The 24,308-nt window shown below is 42.6% G+C and overlaps 1 protein-coding gene across 2 annotated transcripts in view; it reads right to left on the reverse strand.

Moving 5' to 3' along the window:
* LAMP5 (lysosomal-associated membrane protein family, member 5) overlaps positions 1-15,743 on the reverse strand; it is a 28,631-nt gene extending 12,888 nt beyond the window's left edge. The window contains exons 1-5 of one of the 2 annotated variants that reach the window (XM_006870395.1): positions 15,680-15,743; positions 15,014-15,186; positions 14,487-14,618; positions 14,257-14,362; positions 12,441-12,629 (exon numbers count right to left, since the gene is read on the reverse strand). In XM_006870395.1, coding sequence (XP_006870457.1) covers positions 12,441-12,629; positions 14,257-14,362; positions 14,487-14,618; positions 15,014-15,186; positions 15,680-15,743 — 664 coding nt within the window. The remainder of the gene's footprint in view (positions 1-12,440; positions 12,630-14,256; positions 14,363-14,486; positions 14,619-15,013; positions 15,187-15,679) is intronic. The other variant, XM_006870396.1, reaches the window with a different exon arrangement.
* Positions 15,744-24,308: the final 8,565 nt, after the last annotated feature.

Genomic DNA, 24,308 nt, shown 5'->3' on the forward strand with positions numbered 1-24,308 from the left:
AACTGCAAAATCGCTTTGAACCTCAAGGTCAGCGGTTCAAGCTTGCTGGCTGCTCCTCAGAAATCCTATACTGGGTCGCTATGCATCAGAACTAACTCGACAGCACTTAACAACAACAACAACAATGTAATGGCTAAAACGGTTGCCTTGCAGGGCCAGACTGAATGATTTTGCGGGCCTTATACATCCCTTGTGGCGCTGTGGGTTAATGTGCCAGATTGCAAAGCCATTTGAATTGCAAGGTCGGCGGTTCAAGCTCACCAGCTGCTCCTTGGAAACCCTACACGGAGTCACTATGGGTTGGAATCAACTTGACAGCACCTAACAACATACAGCCCTTGGGAGTCCTGGTGTGGTGCTGTGGACTAATGCATCAGACTGCAAAGTTATTTGAACTGCAAGGTCAGTGGTTCAAGCCCACCAGCTGCTCCTTAGAAACCCTATACAGGGTCGCTATGGATTGGAATCAGCTCGACGGCAAGTAATAACAACATACATCCCTTGGGTTAATGCACCAGACTGCAAAGCCATTTGAACTTCAAGGTCAGCGGCTCAAGCTCACCAGCTGCTCCTTGGAAACCCTATACAGGGTCACTATGGGTCAGAACCAACTCGACAGCACTTAACAACAACAACTACAATACATCCCGTGGGCCAAATATTCCCCACCCAAGCTCTACGGTACTTAACAACAATACGGTAGCATTCAGGCCTGAGCAGCACAAATATCTCATTTAATTCCAGAAAAAGCTTGTGAGGTAAATACTATTTAAGTATTATCATTTTAACATTTTACACATAAGGTAACAGAGGTAAAGAGTCTAACACCAAATAATTTGCCAGGGATAAAGGAATCTGTGATCTGAAGTCAAACAGCTTAACCCAACAGCAACGCTAGGGCCGCAATTAGCCGACCTGAGCTTTGGGCATCAAAAAGCTGCAGACCACAGGTAGGGCTGGGTTTTGGTTCTAAATGGCATACTAGTCAAAAAGCTGATACTCATTACTTATTTCAGGGTGCAAGTGGACTTTTCGGGTGTTGAATACGTTGATTATCTTGAGTGTGGAGATGACTGCACAAGTGTATGTTGCTGTTGTTAAGTGCTGTAGAGTCGGTTCCAACTTTTAGTGACCCTGTATAGAGTTTCAGAGGAGTGGCTGGTGAATTTGAACCACCGATCGTACAGTTCAAGCCAACCTTAAAGTCGAGTGCTTATCCTACAAAGTCAAAACTTATCACATTGTATCAAACTTATCAAACTTTAGATATGAGCAATTTATTGCATGTAAACTATACCTCAGTGTTGTTGTTGTTAAGTGCCGTCAAGTTGGTTCCGACCCATCGCGACCCTGAACAGGGTTTCTGAGGCTGTAAATCTTTACAGGAGCAGAAATCTTCATCTTTCTCCTACGGAGCAGCTGGTAGTTTTGAACTGCTGACCTTGCAGTTCCCAGCCCAATTCGTAACCACTATGCTACCAGAGCTCCTCTAATACCTCAATAAGATGGTTTAAAATAAATAAATATATACATATGTGCAGCTTCCTAGCCTCCTGCCCCCCAATTATTTAAAACATTTTTATGTTTAAAAAAATGTTAGGACCTGTTAGCACTAAACTGAGCTTTTCTCTTCATTATTTATTCTTCACTTTATTATTCAATCCAGAAGGATAGAAAAGAATTAGTAGGGAACATTTCTTGTTCCCCTAGTAGATTCAGTTCTATTGTATCACGTACTTTCAGTATCGGCTTATCATTCAGTACACCCATTTCCCAAAGATAAAACTTGCTGGGCGAGTATCATATAGTTACACGGGGACAGCACTGGGCTAAAACACCATCACAGAGGGCTCGATTTTGTGACCATGACAATATATTGTCTCTTTAAAAAGAACAAGGATCAAAATGGACTTTTCTGAGGTAGGGATTTTATTAAGAACAAGGATTATTCATTTTGCTTATTCATCACAACACCGTCTTGACTATTTAATGTTAAGATAGATGATAGGGTTTGCTTAATTGTTAGTAATAATGTCACACATTTCTTAGCTACTTAAGAAAATAGATTGGGTTTCAAGTGACTTAACCAAAAAGAAGAAAAATCACTGCCATCACATTGATTTCAACTCACAGTGACTTCATAGGACAGAGTAGAACTGCTCCACAGGGTCTCCAAGATTGTAAATCTTTCTGGGAGAAGCCAGCCTCATCTTTCTCCTGTGAAGCAACTAGTGGGCTTGAATCAGTGCTGATCCTATAACATCACAATGCACACCATGGATTCAGACTATCACAATAAAAGGAAGCTGATATAAAGAAACACTGAGAGGGCCACAGATAAAGTGTGTTCAAATTCCAGTATTGCTGTTTACCAGCTAAGTAACCTTGGGCAAGTCACTTAATCTACAGTTTTCTGTAAAACAGGGCATCACCTGCTTTATAGTGTTGTGGTGGGCATGAAATACAATAATACAGAAGAACAAACGTAGTTCCTAGCCCAGTCAGGTTTCAGTACTGTTAGCTATAAAAGCAAAACTCTTGTATGTTTTAGGTCTTATATTGAATTCCTATAAATCTGGAACCTTTGGAGCTTAAGTAGCAAAAGTATTATCCTTAAATGAATAACAGTTTGATTAGAAAGGCTAGCATCCCATATCTCATCCTTTAAGAATGACACAGGAGAAATATTTTATGTATTTTGTCAAAAAAAATTATTGCTGAAATACTATTGATGATTTGTTTCCCCATAAAATTGCTTTCCACTGCCTTAGGGAAGAAAAACTAAATGTGCTACAGTGATGAAAGAGCAACATCAAAATAAGGAGATGGCAACAATACTAATGAGAAATACTGAGTCCTCATCCTCATGTACCCTAACCCACTCAGTGGTCAAATAAAGGGAAATTCCCCAGGGCACAATACCTTAGCCACAATTTCAGTGTTCACAGCACTTTGAAAACCAAAAGTACATTGTATCCCATTTGACAGCAAAGCCAACTTCAACTAATCTCAAACTGCTCCGAGTTCTCCTATTGCTCATGTAGCATCAACAGCCACATGTTTCACTGCAGGAAACAAATAGGTTGATATGTTCACAGATTGGGGCTGTCCCAACTTTTGGAGGGTCTTGAATAATATAAGTACTATACACTCTGTTGGACTTCTGGTGCTGTGTTATAGGATCAGCACTGGACTGTGAACCACTAGGTTGGGAGTTGAAACCTACCAGCTCTTTGGGAACCCTATCTATACAGGGTCGCTATGAGTTGGAAACAGCTCGACAGCACTTAACAACATCAAAAATGCACTGTGTGCATTTTCCTAAACTCAGAAATATTCTGATTTCTGAAACACATCTAGCTCCAAGGGTTTTAGTCAAAGGATTGTGAACCCACAGAACAAGAAAAAACATTTCCCTTGCAGGCTTAAATCAGTGCTTTCAAACTCTGGTTCTGACACACAGGGGTGAAGAAAAAAAAAAACAACACTAAAATCTTATATAACAACTTACAACATAGGCACACACACAGACACACACACATACAAGAGGGGCTTCAAAGAGTTCATGGGAAATTTCATTATCTTTAAATTCCATTTTTCCATGAACTTTTTAAATTCCCCTCATACAACATTAAAAAGAAGTATTAAAAAACAATAGCCTCACTTTGAGCATCTAATAATTTATTCTATTCTCTTTTATTTCAAACTATACTCGGAAACCCTGTACAGGGTCGCTATGGGTCGGAACCGACTCGAAGGCACTTAATAACAACAACAATACTGATCATGACCCACTAAAGCAGAGGTTAGTATTGTGTGTAAATGTTCTTCATAGGTCCCTTGGGTGGTCTGGTGAAACTCCTGCTCAGATTAATGTTTGTAAATGCATAAAAATAAAACACATAAAATGACAAAGGAATAGATTATACAAAATTCAACTGTTAAAAATATCTTCAATTAATTTGGGATACAGCAATATATGTACTTCTTTATCAGTACACATGCTGTGATTGCAAAGCAGTGATAAACATAGAAGCTATTTTGAAAGGTCTGCAAAAACTCTACTGTGACTTGAAAATAACTATTATTTCTATTGTTGAGAAAGTCCCAGGCACTGCTAATATTTGTAACTTTTATTAATAATGAAAGGAAATGACAGATTTTAATTAGAGATGAATAAAATAAAAATGAAAAATATTTCCACTGAAGGTATCGTGTTGAACTGATTATGAATCATAGCAAACCTATATGAAATGGTAGATATGTTCCATAGTGTTAGCTAGGCTATAATCTTGATGGGAGCTAATCACCAAGTCTTTTCCTCCACAAAGCTGCTTGTTGTTGTTGTTATTGTTAAGTGCCATCAAGTCGGTTCCGACTCACAGCGACCCTATATAGGGTTTCCGAGGAGCAGCTGGTGAGCTAGAACCATCAACCGTGTGGTTCACACCAACTTTGCAGTGCAGCGTATTAACCTACAACAGGACTCCACAAAGTTGCTAGGTGGATTCAAACTGCCAACCCTTTGGTTAATAGCCAAATGCTTAAGCATCACACCAAGGCTACTTCCATCAAAGGATTCTACCTGCAAACAATATAGAGCCCAGGGTTCAAATCCTGTGCAGTAAATTGAGTCCATAGCCCACAGATTGAAAACAAGGAAAGCCCTAGACTTCTGCTGAGGAGGGAGATGTGCTGGTTGAAGGAGAAGAGTTATGGTTGGTTAAACCCAGGATCCACAACTGTCTTTGGATGCTCCAAGACTCCTGATTCCCTGTCCACCTGCACAGGACTTAGGGCCCTCATGACTCTACCCCGGCAGGACTCAACATCCTAGAGTACATAAAACAGGTGCCCAGGGTAGGTACTAATAGCTGGAAAAGGTAATAATCAGTCTAGTCACTGGAAAGAGCTAAATGAAGACAAACTAGACGAGAGGGTCATCTGTTGTCAGCTGCCTATTGCCAATTAAGGATACCTCAACCTTCCATTGAAATCATTATTTTAGGATCTTGTTGCTAGACATGTGTTCTATTTTATTTTTATTTGGTCTGATTTGGTAAGCACTGCATTTAAAACCCTGTACTTATGCCCAGAAGGAGCTGTGGTAGCATAGTGGATACGAATCGGGCTGCAAACTACCAAGGTCAGAAGTTCGAAACTACCAGCTGTTCCGCAGAAGAAAGATGAGGCATTCTGCTCCCATAAAGATTTACAGCCTCAGAAACCCTGTACAGGGTCGCTATGAGTCAGAACCAACTCCCCGGCACATATCCACCACCACCACTTATGCCCAGAGACAAGCTACATGAACTCTTCATTGTACTCCAAACAAACATGGGCAATGAATGAGCCAAGAGCCCAGCTTGCTCTGCTTTTTAGAGCTCTCCTCAAGCCATGGACTGGCTCCTCATTCAGGGGAAGGACAAGTCTGTTTCTGGCCATGCTTCTCTCTGCTATAAAAAAGGGCAGGATAGGGAGAGGGCCTTTGCCATTTTCTGTATTTTCCCAGGGCTAGCTCTGGACTTCTGTAATATCAACAAAATATATTTTGTCACTGAGAAGCTTTTGTATGAACTTTGGAGACCAGCTGTTGTTGTTTTGTTGTGAAGTGCCATTAAGTCAGTTCTGACTCATAGTGACTCTGTATAGAGTTTCCAAGGTGCAGCTGGTGGGTTTGAACCACTAATCTTGTAATTAGCAGTCCAGTGCTGACCCTACAGTGCTACACCAGACCTCCGACTAGAAACAAGGCATTTCTTTCATCAAGATGTAAGCATTAGCAGTAAGAGGGGAAGAAAACATTGTGTGCCCGAATATGATGTGTCTTGAACCCCTGGTCCCATGACTCAAAACTCTTACCTGGGTGCTCACAATGGTACCTGTGCATTAATGTACCTGTATTGGCTTCCTTCTCTTCCATGTCTCACTTTCCTACTTCCCTACTTTCTAGACATTTGCTAAACAAACAGCCTGACCTTACATATTTGTATAGAATCTGCTCTGTGGCTCTACATGAGGCGTCACAGCTGAGCCCTCAACACAGGTTTTAGCAATATCCAAACAGGATTATCTCCTCTGGGCGGTACTCAGGAGTCCCTGAAGTCTACACAGTGCTCTGGGCTCTGATCGGAACATTTGGGACATAGCTGCTTGCCATAGGGCACTCTAGTGGGGCTCCATGACAGAGAAGGCAGGGCACATCCAAACCCACAACCACTGAGTTGAATTCTGACTCACAGCAATCAGATATGGCAGAGTAGAACTGGAACCTTTACAGGAGCAGAATGGCAGACCTTTCTCCCAATGAACAGCTTGTGGATTCAAATACTTCACAGTGGAATGCTTTAGCCACTGTGCCACCAAGGCTCCTGAAGGTACATCCAGGTTCACTAAAACATCCTCCTCCACCCACATACCCCCACACACACATACACACACAGAGAGACAGATACAGAGAGAGAGACAGAGAGAGAGATCTGGGTAACTCAGGTCAAACACAAAAACAGCATATAAATTCAGGATGGCCTGAAAGTTTTCTAAAGGTGCCCTACTGCATTTGTGTGCTTATTGTAATTGTTCAGCAGGAGTAGCTGAAACCCTGAGTGTGTTCGGTTTACTGGATCTAATACTCAGAGGGAGGTTCTCATCTGGCCCGGTAGGCCTAAAAGCAAAACCTTCACCATGTTACTTATCTTTCTGAGCCTTAGTTTCTCCAATGGGATTAGGAATCTCAGTACCTTCCCAACAAGTTTGGCTTTGTTCCCCCTAAAAATGGACTTGTCTATAGATAGTGTTCCTTAAATGCCTATTTACCATGAATCTTTAATAAAAGGGAACAGAAGCAGCCTTCAGGCTTTATTATGTCGGTATTGTTTTTTTCTGTTCTCATATATAAAACTTTCCTTTAATCCAAGGCAATAAAATTAGTCTAGTTGTTTTGTTCCTTTCTTTGACCTGTCCCCCAACCCATCACAGCCTGAAATCTCCTGGGGTCTTAAAAGCAGCAAGCTATGAATTACTTGTGGAAAGACAGGTCAATCAACCCTGGCTAAGACACAGAAGGGATGACTTGAACCAGCAGGGATGACTTGAATCACCTAAAAGCTTGCTGCTAGAAATGTGACATGTTGTTCCCACCCCCAAACCCACTGGACCAGACTTGGCTGGTGGGTAAGATCCTTGGTAATTTCTGTACCCATGCTTGGTGTAGAGACTTTTGCTTGGAGAGCCAAGCACATTAAGGATACTTGTGTGATAAAGACATCAACCTTGATTTGGACTGCTCTCGATCTCTGTGAGTGTCCACAAATCCATGTCCCTAACTGTCCCTTACTTTCCTCATGCTGCTAATAGAGTCTCAGTGTGACACTGCAGACTGCCAGGTAGGGCCCCGTTTCCCAGGCTCTTCATTTGAAATCCTAAATTGGTGGTTCCTGCTGGGCAATAAGCACTGTCCAAACACACATGGGCACATGCCAAAGCATGCATACACATCACTGTAGTGGTGTGAAGACACAGGACCAGACACCACACATACAAGTATGCTCTACTCATAGTCCTTAAAGCTTGTAATCTGGAGAATGGGGATTCGGGGCAGGGTTCTCGAAAGGCATCCAAAGGGAAGCTTTTAGACTCTATCAAATCAAATCAAATCATCTGTTACAAAACACATGGACGGGTGCTGAGAGGCACAGGCAGAGGAAGCCAGGAACAAAAGCTCCCCTGCTGCACAAAGGCACAGGGATCCAGTGAGTGACTGAGTGAGGTTTGTACTTCACCCCAGGAGTGTGGCAGCTTAGCCTCAGGACAGCACATAGGAGGGCATATCGTAATTATCATCCAGAAAAGCCTGGATGAGACAAATGCAATTTCCTTGTGCTTTTTCTACATTTAGGATGTTATACATGCTTCCTCTGTATTCATTTACTCTTATTTTGTACGCAACGCTAACCGTCTATGAGATCTAATTTCTCAGTCCATAGACAAATACACAGAGTCCCTGAATTATAATTAATTGAGTTATGACAAACCACACTTACTACTGTCATTTTGTTTTGTTTTGTAAATATTACTGTTAGTACCATGCACTGAATACAATGCGTTGTTTTGTTGTTAAGTGCCATCAAATTGGTTCAACTCATAGTAACCCTGTATAGGGTTTCCAAGGAGTGTCTGGTGGCTTTGAACTGCTGATCTTGAAGTTCAACCAGCTCTGCAGTCCAGTGCTTATCCTACAGCGCTACACATACCAGGACTCCACATACAAAGTTGTTGCTGTTAAGTGCCGTCGAGTTGGTTACGACCCATAGCAACCCTGTATAGGGTTTCTGATGAGCGAAAGTGGGCTTGAACTATTGACCTTGCAGTTCAAAACAACCTTGTAGTCCAGCGCATTTTCCTGCAGTGCCACCCCAGAACTCCATATACAATGTGATGGTGGTGGTTACGTGCCGTGGAGTCAGTTCCTACTCATAGTGACCCTGCATAGAGTTTTTGAGACTGTGAACCTTTGGCGGTGGTGGTAGTGGTGTGCCATGGAGTCGGTACCAACTCATAGCGACCCTGTACAATGTTTCCAAGGCTGCAACTCTTTACAGGAGTAGAAAGCCTCATCTTACTCCCACAGAACAGCTGGTAGTTTCAAACTGCTGACTTTGAAGTTAGCAGCACAATTTGTAACCACTGTAGCAGCATATAATTGGCTGATATTATTATCAGATGTTCACTCATATATGTTTAAAGATTGGATTATAAAATACTGATAATAAAAGGCAGTAATACTGTAAATGAAAAAAAGAAGCTATTTGACTTATATAAGAACAGACCTCTGACAGCCATCTGAACAAAGCCCCACCACACATTGGGGACCATCTGCATAAGCAAAAACTTGTAAATGGGTCAGGAGGGGCTGCAGGAGACTGGACTGCTAATTTCAAGGTCAGTAGTTCAAACCCACCAGCTGCTTCTTGGAGGAAACCCTATAGACACGGTCGCTATCGGAACCAGTTGACAGTACTTAACAACAACAAGTGCTATGTAAATAAATATCTAATAAAAGTTGACACACAAAAAAACAAAACTCAAAAAGACATTAAAAAAATTTTTTTTTTCTTTTTAATTGCCTTCCGGTTGATTTTGACTCAACTTCATATGTGTCAGAGTAGATCCCTGCTCCTCTGGATTTTCAATGGCTAAGCTTTTCCCCCCACAGAACCACCAGGTTTTTCTGCTAACAAGTTAATAGTCTGCACTACTCAAGGAATCCAAAGATGACAAAAAGCAACCGTGTAAACCATGAGGACTGATGATATACAGTCCAATGTTGTCAAAATAATATTCTGGCCAGCAATCATTATAAGTCAAATTACATTTCATATTTTTAGTTTGAGAACGACACTATTACATTTTATCAATATTTTTCATCTGTATGTTTTTTTGTTGTTGTTTTTCAATTTTATGGACTTGACATTTAAGAGTTTAGTTTCTATTTTGTAGAAAAGTCATTAATCAAGCCCACCTGTCCATGAGAGCAGGTACATATGGCACTGCTTTACTAAATATATTGTATTCTAATTTGCCTGACAGTCGAGCATTTGGAAAGCTCTGTTAATTAGGTCCACAGCTTCAGGATATCAATTCAGCCAAAGTTAAGTGGGCATCTGCAAAGTGTCAACCACTGTCTTACGCGGTACAGATAAAAAGAGAAATAAGAACCAAGTACTTCTTTGAAGGTCACTCTTTAACTTGGGAATTCTGAAATGCCTTCTGAATAGTCAATATGGAGGGGTGTTCTATTCCTTAAGGTTTGAGAGGGAGGTACATTTTGTAAAAAAAAAAGTGGAATTCTTTGAAAAGTGATTGCACATAATAACAACAACATGATACAGTTGGGGATAAGTTGATATCTGAGTATTTGAATAGTTGAGTTCACCTGGAGAGGAAGTCCCTGGGTGGTGCAAGTAGTTAAGTACTCAACTATAAACCAGAGGCTCCTAGGAAGAAAGGCCTGGCAATATGATTCTGAAAGGTCATAACTTTGAAAACCCAATGGTGGGCTGCCATGGGTCGGAGTTGACCCAACAACAACTAAGTAACAACATCAATATGCTTGGGGACCCCAAAGAACTAGAATAAACCAATTATTATCAAGCAATTCTTACTCATGGCAAACCCATGTGTGCAGAATAGAAGTGCTCCATAGGATTTTCAATGGCTGATTTTTGGAAGACTACGAAGTCTTTCTTCCAGTCAAAAGGAAAGTACTATATAGTAATCTGAATCCCTCCCCATTTCATAGTCAGAAGAATAAACAGCATCCATCTGTCTTTAACAACCTCCTTGATATGAGAAAGAGAGGGAATAGAAAATGTCACTTTTCTGCCCTTGCCCAAAGCATATTGTTAGTAGATCTGGACAAAGTACATAAATATAGACTCTCTCATGGCCTACCTGTGTTGGAATGCATAGAACCAAGAGAATGTGGATGACCTGAATCCACCCTACCTATGTTAGTCCTGAAAGAGGTGGGAGACCAAGATGTTCACCTGTGTTTTATTGAGTAGGCAAAGGCTTTCGATTATGTGGATCATGACATGCTATGGACAACTTGCAAAATAGAGTATTCCAGAACAATTCATTGTGCTCATGAGGAACCTGTACATAAACAAAGAGGCATTTGTTTGAACAGAACTAGGGGACACCAAATGGTTTAAAATGAGGAAAGATTGTATTCTTTGATCATACTTATTCAATCTGTATGCTGAAAAAATAATCTGAGAAGCTGTATTATTTGAAGAAAAATGTGGCTTCAGGATTGGAGGAAGATTCATTAACAACCTGCAATATGCAAATGCTACAACCTTGCTTGCTGAAAGTGAAGAGGACTTAAAATACTTACTGATGAAGATCAAAGACAGCAGCCTTCTGTCTGTGTCGCATCTCAATGTAAAGAAAACAAAAATCCACCACTGGACAAATAAATAACATCCATGTAAATGAAGAAAATACTGAAGTTGTCAAAGACTCCATCTTGCTCAGATCACCCATCAACACTCATGTAAGCAGCAGTCAAGAAATCAAATGATGTATTGCATTGGACAAATATGCTGCACAAGACTTCTTTAAAGTGTTGAAAAGCAAAGATGTCAGTTTGAGAACTAATGTTTGCCTAACCCAAGCCATGGTATTTTCAATAACCTCATATGTATGCGAGAGCTGGACAGTAAATAAGGAAGACTGTACAAGAATTGATGCTTTTGAGTTATGGTAGTGGAGGAGAATATTGAAAGTGCCATGGGCTACCAAAAGAACCAATAGATCTGTGTTGGAGGACATACCATCAGAGGAGCGCTCCTTGGAGGCCAGGATGGCCAGATTTCGTCTCTCATACTTTGGACATATTGTCAGAAGGGACCAGTCACTGGAGAAGGATATCTTGTTTGGTAAAGTGGAGGGTCAGAGAAAAAGAGGAAGACCCCCAATGAGATGGGTTGGCACAGTGACAGCAGCAATGGACTCAGGCGTAGCAACGATTGTGAAGTTGCCCAGGACTGGGCAGTGTTTCGTTTTGTCATTCATAGGGTCACTATGAGTTGGTACCAAGTTGATGGCACCTATGAACAACATCATAGACTAAAAAGATGAGAAGACAGTTTCCTCCAGCAGAAGCAGCAGGGTTGAAAGACATCATTTCCCTCAAAGGTTGATGCTTAGATGGAGGCAGATGTTGGTGGCTCTCTCAATCACTTGCATTACCTCCCTGCTCTTCCCTCCCACCATAGCACTTGGGCCACAATAAAACTTAGACTTGTAGTGGTAGAATCTACATTTAGGAGAGTCTGAGAGAACAGCCTGAGAAGAAAAGACCCTTCTCCAAAGATAATTAGCTCTTTCTAGTGGTGAACCTGAGGGGAGGGAGTACAGGAAACAGGATAAAACAAAGGGATTTCCTTGACTCTTTGGATATCTAACAATTGACATGTTCAGCTGCTTTCTCCCTGGAAAATTTACATCAGAATTTCAGTTGTTTCCTATGGTGACTGGTTTACTTCTTTCCCTAATAATGTTTATCTTAGCAAAGACAGGAAGAAAGGAAAGGAGGAGAAGAGGAGACAGATGAATAGAGGAAAACTAAAGAAATAAAGGAAATATGAGAGGGAGGAAATAAAGGGAGAAGGAAATGAAGAGAGGGATGGAAGTAAGTGAGAAACATGGAAAGAGGAATGAGACACAAAAAGAAAGAAGGAAGTGAAGGAGGAAGGAAGGCAGATGAAAGAAAGATACATCAATGAAAGCAGATATAGTACAGTTTCCGTCTCTGAACAACTATTACAGTAATAAGCAGCATCTTCGCAGCATAAGAAAAATCCAACCTGGAGCTCTGGCAGGACCTCTTTCTTCATTAGCCCTGAACTCAGTCAACCCAACTTCTCACTCACCTTCACTGAAGACAAAATCAGAGATGATATCAAAGGGCTGGATGTGGACTGCTGATAGGATCATGGTGACTGTCTTCTGTGGGTCACTGGAGGCCAGTGAAATGGTCTGCTGGGCTTGACACTCATAGGATCTCCCAGCTGGGGTGACCAAGGCAGAGAGGTGATGTGAGTTGGCTGTGTGCTTCCCAGCTGCAGACAGACCAAAGTCATGGTTAGGTCCCTGGAGCCAGTAATAGCCTGGCTGCTCCTCAACCTACCTTCTGGCTCTTGCTCCTCACCTCCAGACACCACTGCTCTCCTCTGTGCTGCCTTGCAGAGTCTAGGGAGTTGCAAACCCAGAGTGGGGGTGAAAGAAAACCTTCCCTTTCTCTCCTGAGCATGGGCTTTTCAAATGTTAAATTTTAACTTCTTTTTTGGAGAAGTAGTTGTTGTTGTTGTTGTTGTTGTTATGTGCCGTGGAGTTGATAGCAACCATGTACAGGGTTTCCGAGGTTGTAAATCTTTATGGGAGCAGAAAGCCTCATCTTTCTCCCACAGAACAGCTGGTAGTTTCGATCTGCTGACCTTGCAGTTCACATTCCGATTCATAACCACTACGCTACCAGAGAAGAGTGGTACCTAAAAACTGGACTTTTTTTTTTTTTAAACTATGTACGACATAACAATGCAGACCTCAACGACACAGAAAGAAAAATGACTTTGTTTTCCACATTTCTTGCTGACCCCACAAAGAATAAAATATTTTTCCTCAACAAAGCAGGTCTGCTGGCTGGGGTCTTGGCTAATGCTCTTGCACATATATATCCTTTTTGGATACGGTCAGTAGGAGTCAGAACTGACTAAATAGCATACAGTAGCAACATAATACCTAACCCCATTTTTTATTTAAGTTTAGCTTATTTCTTTTACTAACTCAAATGGAGAAATGGTGGAGTATTTTGCTGAAGAAGAGAAAAGGCTCTTGTGTCTTTAATGAGGTAAAGTGGTGAACAAGGAAGACATGGCAATTTTTCAAGCACCTAATAAAGCAGCAGTGATGATTGCACAATACAGTGAGTGTTGTGAACATGGTTAAAATGACACTTTTTATGTGTGTGTATTCTATCACGATAAAAAAAGCAAAACCAAATATGTTCAAAGTCTTTTCTAGAGTCAGAAATCTGGGTGATTGAGGGCCCCAATGTGAATTAGACAATTTGATAAGAAAATATAAATGTATATGTTGTCTTTGATGGTATTTGCAGATAGGAAATGAGCATTGTTATGTAGGGCCTGTGTGCTCCTTTTGTCACAAAACTGTTGGAAGATGAGGGTGAGTTATTGGAGCCATGGACACGAAAGAGTAATAAATTCAGACACAGGGCAGACAAGGTCAGAGATTCCTTGTGAGACAACGAATGATCTGCGAGGAAAAGTCGCTCTGCGTCTTGCAATTTCAGCGCGTGAGAAGAAAACAGGAGGCGCACAAGACAATAAAAATACAGCTTTGTCCTTCTTTGTGCTCATTTAAAGGGCAAATCTTAAGTGGCCCTCTTAAAGCAGCCAGGGGACTCAGGCCCTCAAAGAACGCCTAATGCAGGCCAAGCTACAGACTTCCGAGGTTTAGAGCGCATCGACAAGGCCCAAGACTAGATGCACAGGTGTTCTGGCTTCTTCCTCCCTGAAGGCCAGGCCAGAGCCAGACGTGATCTGGGGCTATAAAACCGGGAAATTTTTCCAAAATTTAAATCCAAAAGGATTCCTCCTTCCCGCCTGCACTTCCTGTTGTGGCCTTGTTATCCCAGGCTCTCTCCCAAGCCCGCCCGCCTCTACTCACGACTGACAGCGTCTTTAAAATGGGTCTTCTCTGAGGAGTCGTAGACGAACTGCACTTTACTCATCCTCCACGTCGCCTCAGGCCCCTTAGACGTGTTGTGGCTTTCCTACAGAGCCGGGGAGGCGCGCATCAGTTGCCCCAAGGCATTCTCTCATTCCAGAAACCAAGTGGTGGCCCCTACACCCCACCCCCAGTCTACTCCCCTACCGTGCTCCTAGCCCCTTAATTACCTTCACAAAGAGCATTTTGAGCGCGTATGCGCGATCCACCCAAAACACCTGCAGCTCCGACTCGTTGTGACCACAGCGGCCCTTCACTTCAGCCCCCCGGGTCAAGGCGATGTCAGCCTGTTCCGTGATCAGCTGGGAACACAGACGCCCCGCACCCCCTCAGCGCGCCAGGCCCCCAGAGGCTGGAAAGGGAGGCGCGTCCAAACTCCGGGCTGCAAGCTTGGGTGCTCCTTTGCGCGCGCGCGCACGCGCGCTCCCAGGTCCGAGAACATGCGGTTAGATGCTCTACGTGCAGACAGAGACGTTAGGGAAGCAGAGAGAGAGGGGTTTTACTTTCAAAGCAGGCAGAGCGAGCAGAAGGCTTTATAAGCCGGAAACCCCATGCAGCATTCAGGAGCAGCCTGCAGGGGCGCGGGAGGTGGGGGGAAAGGCGGGCAACCCAGTCTTCGCAGGACCTTGGAGGAGGATGCCCTGCGCCCCTGGTGCCCTAGGAGCAAACTGGGAGAGGAGGGGGGAAGGTTCCTTACATCGACATAATTGCTGGCCCACACATCATAAGGTACAATAAATTTAGCTGCAAACTCTGCCATGAGACACGTCGTCCCATTTTCCCGCACCACAAATATATCTTTTTCAGGGTTAGTGGAAAGGCCTGAGAGATTTTCCACTTCTTGTTCTGCAATGATTTGAGCTACTATATCTGCGAAAGAAGCAAACAAAGAAATCCCATTAGCAAATCCGCGCGGCTCGAGAGCAAAAGGTGCTGAGACCGTGTTCGGCAAGCATTAAGATTACAAAGTTCCCAGCCGGCTGTTGAGCGCTCTGACAGCCATTTCTTTAGCCTGGTGCCAATAAACTAGACTCTGTTTGCAGTTAACATATAATTAAAATACAATTTAAAGAATGCAAAAGGCTTGCTTATTTGTAAAGCTGCTGGTCTTTTTTTTACATCTTGGACGTTTACATCAGATTTTGCTTGCTAGTACTCCCACCGTCCAGAACTCTGTCTGGGAATGCCATACAGGTGTGTGGCTAGGGAACTCCCCGACATTGGAGGAGAATCGACCCTCTTCCCGTCCCCCAGTTGACACGCCAGGATCACATTTTGATCCTATGCGAATGGATTTAATATGCAGCTTCTATTCTCTGCAAAGAGGGCACCCCGCCCTTCCGGTCGCAGAAACACTACTCACGGAAAAGCATCAGAAGAACTCCAAGTCGGTCGACGTTGGGAACAGCTTTTGCTCGGAGGTCCATGCTCGTGGTGCAGCGAAAGAGGCCAAATGTGCTGCTGCGGAGGCCGTAGGAGAGGGAATCCCTTAAAGTCGCCGATGGAGCGGGCAGGGGTGAGAGAGGGGAGGAGGTGGGGAGGGGAGCGGGAAGGAAGGTGGGAGGGAGAGCGTGTGCGGTGCTCGCAGGCGACGACTCAGTGTAGAGTGCTGCACCGACAAGCTAAGCACCCGTCAGCTCACTGCGGAGGGAGAAACCGCACAGTGAATGGAGCTGTCCACTCCGTTCGTGCTGAAAGAACCCGGTAGTTTTGCAGGAGTGCTTGTGGCTTATCTTGTGCCGAAGGTTAACGAGGTTTTTAAAGGACTACAATTTTCCTTGAGTCTGTTTCCTGTTCTGCAGTTGCATCCGCAAAGATGAGTCTACCCTGAGAAACTTAATAGCACCCTCAGACTTATTCAGTGTCTCTACCAGGTACACGGTTATTACGTGGTACAGACATGGCATCCCTGGACTCTTGTCTTCTGAAAATGCATCTGATTCGCGAAAGAACACGGTAGAGCACAAATTATTGCTGCTTTGGGAGAAGGAGGGGTTGGCAGGAGTAGAGAGAAGGAAAATGCTATGGCAACAGTTTCCCCTGCATTTGGAGACATCTCTCCCCTGCTCCCATTGAGCTCTAGGGTTTAAAGTTAAATTGACGCCTCCTCAAATGCAGCCCTCAAACACTGCAGTATATCCAGTTGGACTTGTTTTCTTGTGGGTTGTGCTCTCTGGTTGCATGAGTACGGTAAACTCCGGGGTCACCTACCCCCACTCATATTGTTAGCACTTTGCCAAGAGGGATGTATGTGAACCCGCAATTTGTGAAGGTTATCTAGGGCCTCTTAGGACGGGGATTTTTAAATGATGGCCTATGCAATGCCACATAGGTATATAAAAAACAGAACTGCATATGAATATAACTTTAAAATCTCTAGTGGGAAGGAAAAACAAATACTACTGGGCTAATTCCATTTTAGTTAGCTTGCTTGTTTTTTAATCTTTACTCCATATATTAGAATCCAGTTCTTTTTGCCAATAAACACACAGTTCTCATCAAATGTAGAGATTGATGTACAAATATTTCTTTTTTAAAAGAATATATCATTGAGTGAACAAATACTAGCTACATCAGCAACGCAATGTCAGAAAACAAGCAAATTCCTATTAAGGAACACATTGCCAATTATTATCACATGCATTTTAAATTTTTAATATTCCCCACAACCTTAGATGACACACAGGAAGATATACCCTACTGGGGTTGCACATCCTCCAAAACTGAGGCTCAAAAAAATTGAATGACCTTCCCAAATGTCATATGATTAGCTAGAACGAAAATAGAGAAATCACATGCTTTGACTTCATTGGGGTCACCTTTGTTTTTCCTTATATAATAATTTTACTTCAAAATATACCATATTTTAACTTCTATTAAAATCTCTATTTAGCAACTAAATAACAAGCTGAAACCTAAAATCTCTGTTAACTCACATTCTGGAAGCATATAAAATGTTGTTTTAAGTATAAGTGCTTTAAGTATAATATATAAATACAAAATAATTGTATTTGCGGCAAAGTTTCTCTGTATATTGCTTGCTTTCAAACCTATTCCTATATCAATCATTAGAATAATAGCAATTTACACTATGAAGTAATGTTTACATTGAAAGTATATTTTTATAGTTGTGCTTTTATCTTTAATGTTTTAGCCAAACATTTCCCAATAAATTTACCTAAATACATTATATGTAGAACAATAGAAACCTGTGTGATGGATATAAAGTCAATTATTGTCATTTGGGAGTGGAAGTTGTAAAATGATATGCCTTACATTTTGTAATGTTACCAATTATTAGGCATTCATTTTCATTTTAGAACTGGAGTAAATAAAACAGAAAAGAATGTGACATATATCATGAAGCTGTCTCACTCTTTCTTTCCAGGACTTTAATAAGAAATAAATGGTTAGATTTTAGTCCAAGATTCACTATTACTTTCATAACTTTGTGCAGTTTTAGTTTTCTTGCCTAAACATTTCAAGATAATAGCTCACAGAATAGCCAAGCAAATCAATGACTTTAAATGCACTGGAAAGTCAATACAAATTATTTTGTTCCACAGATAATAACTAGATACGTGAATAAACAGAATACTTCGGTGCTTTCAAAACCCAAAAGGTAAATAAATAAAGCAAATGCCATTATACAAAGAGGTACCTACAAAATATTATGTATAATTTCTCTTGTGATGTTATTGTAGATATTCCTACTTTGAGTATGACTGAATCAATTAATAATTATTTAACAATAAGAGATTACATAGGAAACAGTTTTGGCCATTGGTTTAGGAACTTAACTTGTCACATTAATTGATAAATCAGATTGTTTCTTTGAAAATTCTTTCTTTCCATACCTGATCTTAAATTCTCTTTGCTGAGTCCTTGAATGAGTTGAAAGATGAAAATGAAGCACTTTTAATCATTTCTTCCTTCTTAAAACATAATTAACTTAATGCCCTTTTAGGCATTTAACTTGAATAAAGTTAATGAATACTCAATAATTTATTCATATTCTCTCCAGTGATTTTTATGTTACAACATAAAGTTGGATCATTATACCTACAACTTTTATCTGCATTAATTTTATAACTTTCTAATCATCTTGAAAAAAATATTTAAAATAATTAATTAAAGAAGTGATAGAGGAGCATAACTTTTTCTAGAATTTGCTCCATTCTTTATTTTTGAAGTAGGGAATAGGATGAAGAAACTGATATACACATGTACTTTTGTGTGGATGATGACTATGTAAAATTTCATCCAGAATGTCAGAGGTAGGTAAGTATGACCCAAGCTGACTAGCTCTGGGATCTATCTCTAGAGTATTCTTTTTCAATTCATATATTTGTCTACTGAATTATTATTTTAAGTCTTTATGCCATTGAGTGGGGTTGGAGATACAAAAAGTAGGGGGAAAGACCCCTACAGTGTGGATGGGAGAAAAATAACACATAAAAATATGGGAGTGCCTAGCACAGTGTGTTCACAGATACTCAGGGAAATGATAAATAAAGGCTTCTTGAAGAAGATAGGTCATGAAAGAGCGAAAAATTGACGTGGCATGGAAGAATACGAAGGACAATGCAGATTGAAGAAATAGCTATTAAAAATAAGGGATGGTCAATGCCTTATTCACCAAATTTCCATAAAAAATAAATTAGCCCCCCAATCAATGCTTTATGTACTACATAATTTCTACTTTATTTGACATTTTATCCACACTCATCATAACATAGGCAAAAATTGTCCTAACTAAAGTGAAACCTTTCATGTTTTTATGTGCATCTCTTTCCACTTGGTTGTACAAGCACATGGCCTGATCTGTAGAATCAAGAAGCAATATTATGAAAGTCAGCAAATAACATTAATTAGAAAAATATATTCATGATGTATGTTTAAAGAAATGGCTGGGTTTTCTTGCAGCTGAAATTTGGTTCATGTTGGTTTCTGTCCACCTTACAGTGACATGTAGAAAAACGCACTCTTGCTCTGCCATCCTCATCATTATCAATGCTACAAAGAAACCACCACAATCCCCACCACCACACACACACATACACACCAATGGAAGAATTGTGAGCACAAAAGCAGGGATAATTTAACCAACCTTGAAAAGATGCACACAACTAGTCATGGCTACACAATGACTAGTTTTGTTGTGTTCAGCTTATTACTGAATAATTCTTTCCTTTAATTTAATCATAGCATTTAAAGAGCCTTGAAACCCTTTCTAGAATAAAAACCATTTGGAATAGAAACAAAAAACTTATTTGCACAGAAGACAATTTTGTACATAAATTGCCAAATCCTAGACTACTTGGAAAGGATCAGAAAACTGATTACAAAATGCAAGAATATTTTAAAGGAATTAGAAAATTGAATTGAGCATTCAGCCTGTGTAACCCTTGTGTATGTTCCCTCACTTTTTAAATTCACTGGTTTCTCCAGCATCTTATTTGAGAGTAATCAATGGCAGAAATAAGGCAACAGAAGAATGGAGCTTTCATTGAGAATGTTCATGCTACATCCTTAAGAAATGTCCTTTAATGTGTTCATTTAGAATAAATGCCTTCATATATGAGGGGAAAGTCTTTAGAACACTCTGAATACGTGGATGATAGGAAATCAAGTAAAATTTTAAATCAAAGAAATTATTCTCAACTTTTAGACTAGTATTTAGCCAACCATTTTGGTCAGTTGTAAGTCATATCAGAATTAATTTGCCATTGACTACAATTCATAACTTTTTAGGCCATGGAGTACAGTTCACCTTGCTTTCTTGCCAAGGGAAGCTTTATTGTTTAGAGGAAGGGAACCACCTTTCTGTAAGGGTCATTTAAGACAATATTTTAATCTTTGAAGACATCTTCTCTTCAAGATATACCAACTAATTCAATGGGCCACAAGTTGTGGTTGTAACTTGAATTCTGAGATAATTTAATTTCTTAAAATCTGGTGTCCTCTTGTTCTCAATTAACTTCTAAAGAAAAATCTATTTGAAATTATCTGCATATGAACATGCAGATTTGTTGGGATCCAAAGATAATTTATATTGATGTCCTTTGGTGGGTTAGATCTGAACAATTATTTCACGTGAAAAATGCTAGGAATTTCATAATTAAAATTTAATATATCAACGTGCAGAAGTGTGCGCTGGTCAAGGCATAAGGCCTGGGGCCTGCAGCATTACCTTTGGGTAGCAAAGACAGGTGGGCCCAATTGCTCAGAACCTGCTGGAACTCCAAACCCTGACGTCTTTAGGCGAGAAGGGAGATGCGCACTGCTGCGGATGTCTACCTGCCCACAGCCTGAGCTCAAGACGTCCTCCGCCTGGGAAAAATCTCAATGTCTGCAACCTTGGTGAGGTTCCCGCACACAGCGCAGTAGGATTGGAAATAGGAGAAAAAAAGTTCTTTGGAACAGCTTGCGTCCCTATCCCCTGCCACTTTTTTTAGAGGTTCCCCACGCAGCTTTGGGCCCTAGAAGCCCAGGCAAACACTGCCCTGGAGACTGGAGGGTGGGCTGTGATACCCTGGATACTCTCTGCCACAGGCTCTTTGGGTCCCTCCTCCATCCTGAAATATTCAGGGACACTAGGGAGTGGGGGTAGGGGGAGGCGAAGAACCAAGAAGAAAATAAGCGAGTAATGGAGTCTTTTCATTCCTTTTCCACACTGCCAGTGTAGTATCCGCACCGAAGGGAAAGCTTCCCGAAGCGCCCTCAGGTCCAGCCTCCAGGTACTAAAGATGTTGCGCTACCGCGCGTTGAACAAGCCGGAATCCTTGCAGCAGGTCGGTGTTTTGACCTTCCCCGACCCCCGCGCGAGGTTTTCCAAACTGACAATATCTTTTGCTCAGAGGTAGCTGCCAGAGAGGCTCCAAGGGCACACTAGAGCCGTAATACACCGCACGGGCTGCCGCTCCGGGTTGATCAGGTGCGGGAAGGAAAGCAGGAAGGTGAGAAGGGGCTGGACTCGCTAGTGCCTTTCCGCCCTGGGACACCCCGGTTCCTACGCGAGGCTCCAAGCAGAGACGTGGGACCGAAACTCTCCATTTCCCATTTCCTCCTTCCTCACCCTAGATCCCAGGCGACCCAGGGCTGTTTTGTGCTGAGTATATATATATATATATATATATGTATAGGAATGGGGGCAAGACGGAATGGCATTCTTTACTCCTTCTGGAAGACCAACTAAAGGGAAAAAAACATTTTACACTTTTATGGGAGTCTCCAGGGACAAACCCGGTGACTGCCTCTTAGCGGAAAGTCTCCACCCCCAAAGACTGCCGGGGAGCACCACGCTGCCTCCGGGACCTCTCCTGGTGGGAACAGCCAGGTGCGCTGCCCAAGGCAGCTGGAGGGTCACAGGAGGCAGCTGCCGGGCCTAAGAGGTGCTAAGGATGTGCTTGCCTTCTCCCGAGTGTAAGGGTGAATTAGAACTCGGTGAGGACTCATGCCTGAGCAACGTGCCACGGTGACCCTCGAAACAAACAAAACACCACTAAATTGCCACTGCCTTAAAAACCAAACAAAACCCACTAAATTTCAAATCAAGGGTCTGAAAACCGTACCTTCGGATTCCCTACCCTTCCATAGCAACTGTAACTCTTTTGTTTGCTTTTAACACTCAAAATAGAATTGAAGATACTCCAGCCTTGACCAAGTCTGTTCGCCAGAGGTGCCCCCTGCCCTCCCAACGACCCTGTTACACCCCCGCCCCGCCCGGCCTCTGGCAGGAACTGGGCCTCCACAGGAGGTTGTTCTTTGTGTTTCTAATTAGCCTACGGCTTCTTTCTTTCTTTTTTCCCCTAGTTGTGGGCGAAAACGGCCTGTTTGTAGCCACCGCCTAAGGATTCTCAACCTAAGCCGCAGAAGGGCCCTGGAGTCCAGAACAACAAAGCCGCTGCAAGCAACGCGCGCCTACTAGGGTCACCCGGGTGTCTGAAGCCTAGGGCGGCCGCCGCCTCGCTGCTCCTCGGGGTGATTTTGTGAAAGCGCGCAGATGGGGACGCCCCGGGCGGCGCACTTGGGCCAACTGGGGCTCCTGGAAGCCCGCCTCTGATGGATAGTCTCATTTCCAGACTTGATGGTCCGGAACCCCGGATGGCTGGGCTGGAGGGGAATTAGATGGGCGCAGGCACCAAGTCGGTGCTGGTCCTTTGGTTAGTGGGTGGGGGTATCTTAGTGAAAAATCGGGAATTACCTTGAGCGCAAAGTTATCCCTTCCCTCCAGATACTATTCTAGGCACAAATGCTTCCTCCCTTGTCACTGAGGGCCCGTGGGGCTGTGCGGTGGACTGTCCCAGGAGTGCCCTGTTCCGCGCCTCCTCCTCACCTAGGGCCTCAATGTTGGCCCGCGCTCAGTGCATTTTGGCATCCTTTCACGAAGAAGCCTGCGGGAGGGCAGGTTGTATTCGACCTGTGTAGAAAGCTGCAAGAAACCCCTCTTCTTCTAAAGTTTGCATTTCGCTGCAGACTAGGAGCTTGGGTTTGGCTACAGTGCTCGCTAGAGCTCTAAAGCAGGACAGAGACCAAGGTAGACAGCCAGGAAGAGGTTGAGAGCCCAGGCAGTGGCAAGGAATGTTGTAGAAGGGTGAATGGAAAATAAATGTATAATGCCTAAACCCGTGCCGTCCGAATCTCTAACGTGAGGAAGCCGTGGGTTCCTGAATACCAAGGGGGAGTGGGGAGCCTGAAGTGAGAAGAAAATGACTAAGCAGGAGAAGGGTATAATCATTCCTAGGGGGTCCTGATTTCATCCATAACTACAGTTTTTGTTTTTGTGTTTCTTTTTTCCTCCCCCCCCCCCTCCCCAGCCTTACAGATCTTTCTCCAGGTCTTGGGAAGATAGTCTGCTGCAAGGCGTTCATATCAAGCCAGGCCTTGGAGGGCACTTAAGGAATCAGACTCCTGGTGGCAAGAATTCCCCAATGTGGACATGTACCACAACAGAGTATACCTGTCCATGGCTCCACCACCTGGCAGGAGGGAAGAGCTAGCCCCGGTTCCCCAGAGACCCTGGAAAGTACATGGTTCAGGCTATCAAGACAATGCACTGCCCAAAGCCCAAAATGTGGTCCATGGATTCTCTCTCTAGCATCAACATCACCTGGAAACTCCAAAATCCCAAGCTCCAACCCTGCACCCATACATTGTTGTCAAATGCTGTCAAGTCGATTCTGACTCATAGTGACTTTGTATAGAGCTTCTGAGGAGCAACTGGTGAGCTTGAACCACCGACCTAGCAGTCCAGTGCCACATCAGGACTCTGACCCCTACAATGTTGTTGTTAGGTGCTGAATCAATTTTGACCCATAGTGACCCTGTATAGGGTTTCCAAGAAGGAGATGGTGAGCTTGAGCCACCGACCTTGTAGTCCAGTGCATTAACACATCAGGACTCCAACATTTGAACCGACATTTTAACAGATGACCTGGGGACTCATGAGCTCATTTAGGTTGGAGCAGCCCTGGCCTAGTCTACGGAGTCTGGGGTTAGCTGTGGGCCTTCTATTTGATTTTGTGTTTCTAAGAGGCTTTCTGCTCCCATAGAGATTTACAGCCTCAGAAGCCTGTACTGGGTTGCTATGAGTCGGAACCGACTCCACATAGAAAAACAACAAGCGTCAATTACAAACTTAGCTATAAAGTGACAATTGTTTCAGAGACCAGGGAACTTTTAAGCCTCCATAGGGCCATTTCACATCAATGAAATTACACTTTCCATTTAGTGGAGTCTACATTCCTTTCCATAGACTTGATTCTAATTGATTGCAACTCCATATGTTACAGAGTAGAACTGCTCCATGGGGTTTTCTTGGCTGAAAGGTGTTAGTTACTACTGCTGGACAGGTGCATGCCTCTGGGCAGGTTCCAGTGGACAGCCTTTAGGTTGTAGTTAAGTGCAAACTATTTGTGCTACCTGTGAACCACCTGAAACACACAGAGGGGTGTGTTTTTAAGTCCCCTCAGGTGTATCTAATGACAACC

Source organism: Chrysochloris asiatica, unplaced genomic scaffold, assembly GCF_000296735.1.
Source record: "Chrysochloris asiatica unplaced genomic scaffold, ChrAsi1.0 scaffold00141, whole genome shotgun sequence".
Taxonomy (NCBI): domain Eukaryota; kingdom Metazoa; phylum Chordata; class Mammalia; order Afrosoricida; family Chrysochloridae; genus Chrysochloris; species Chrysochloris asiatica.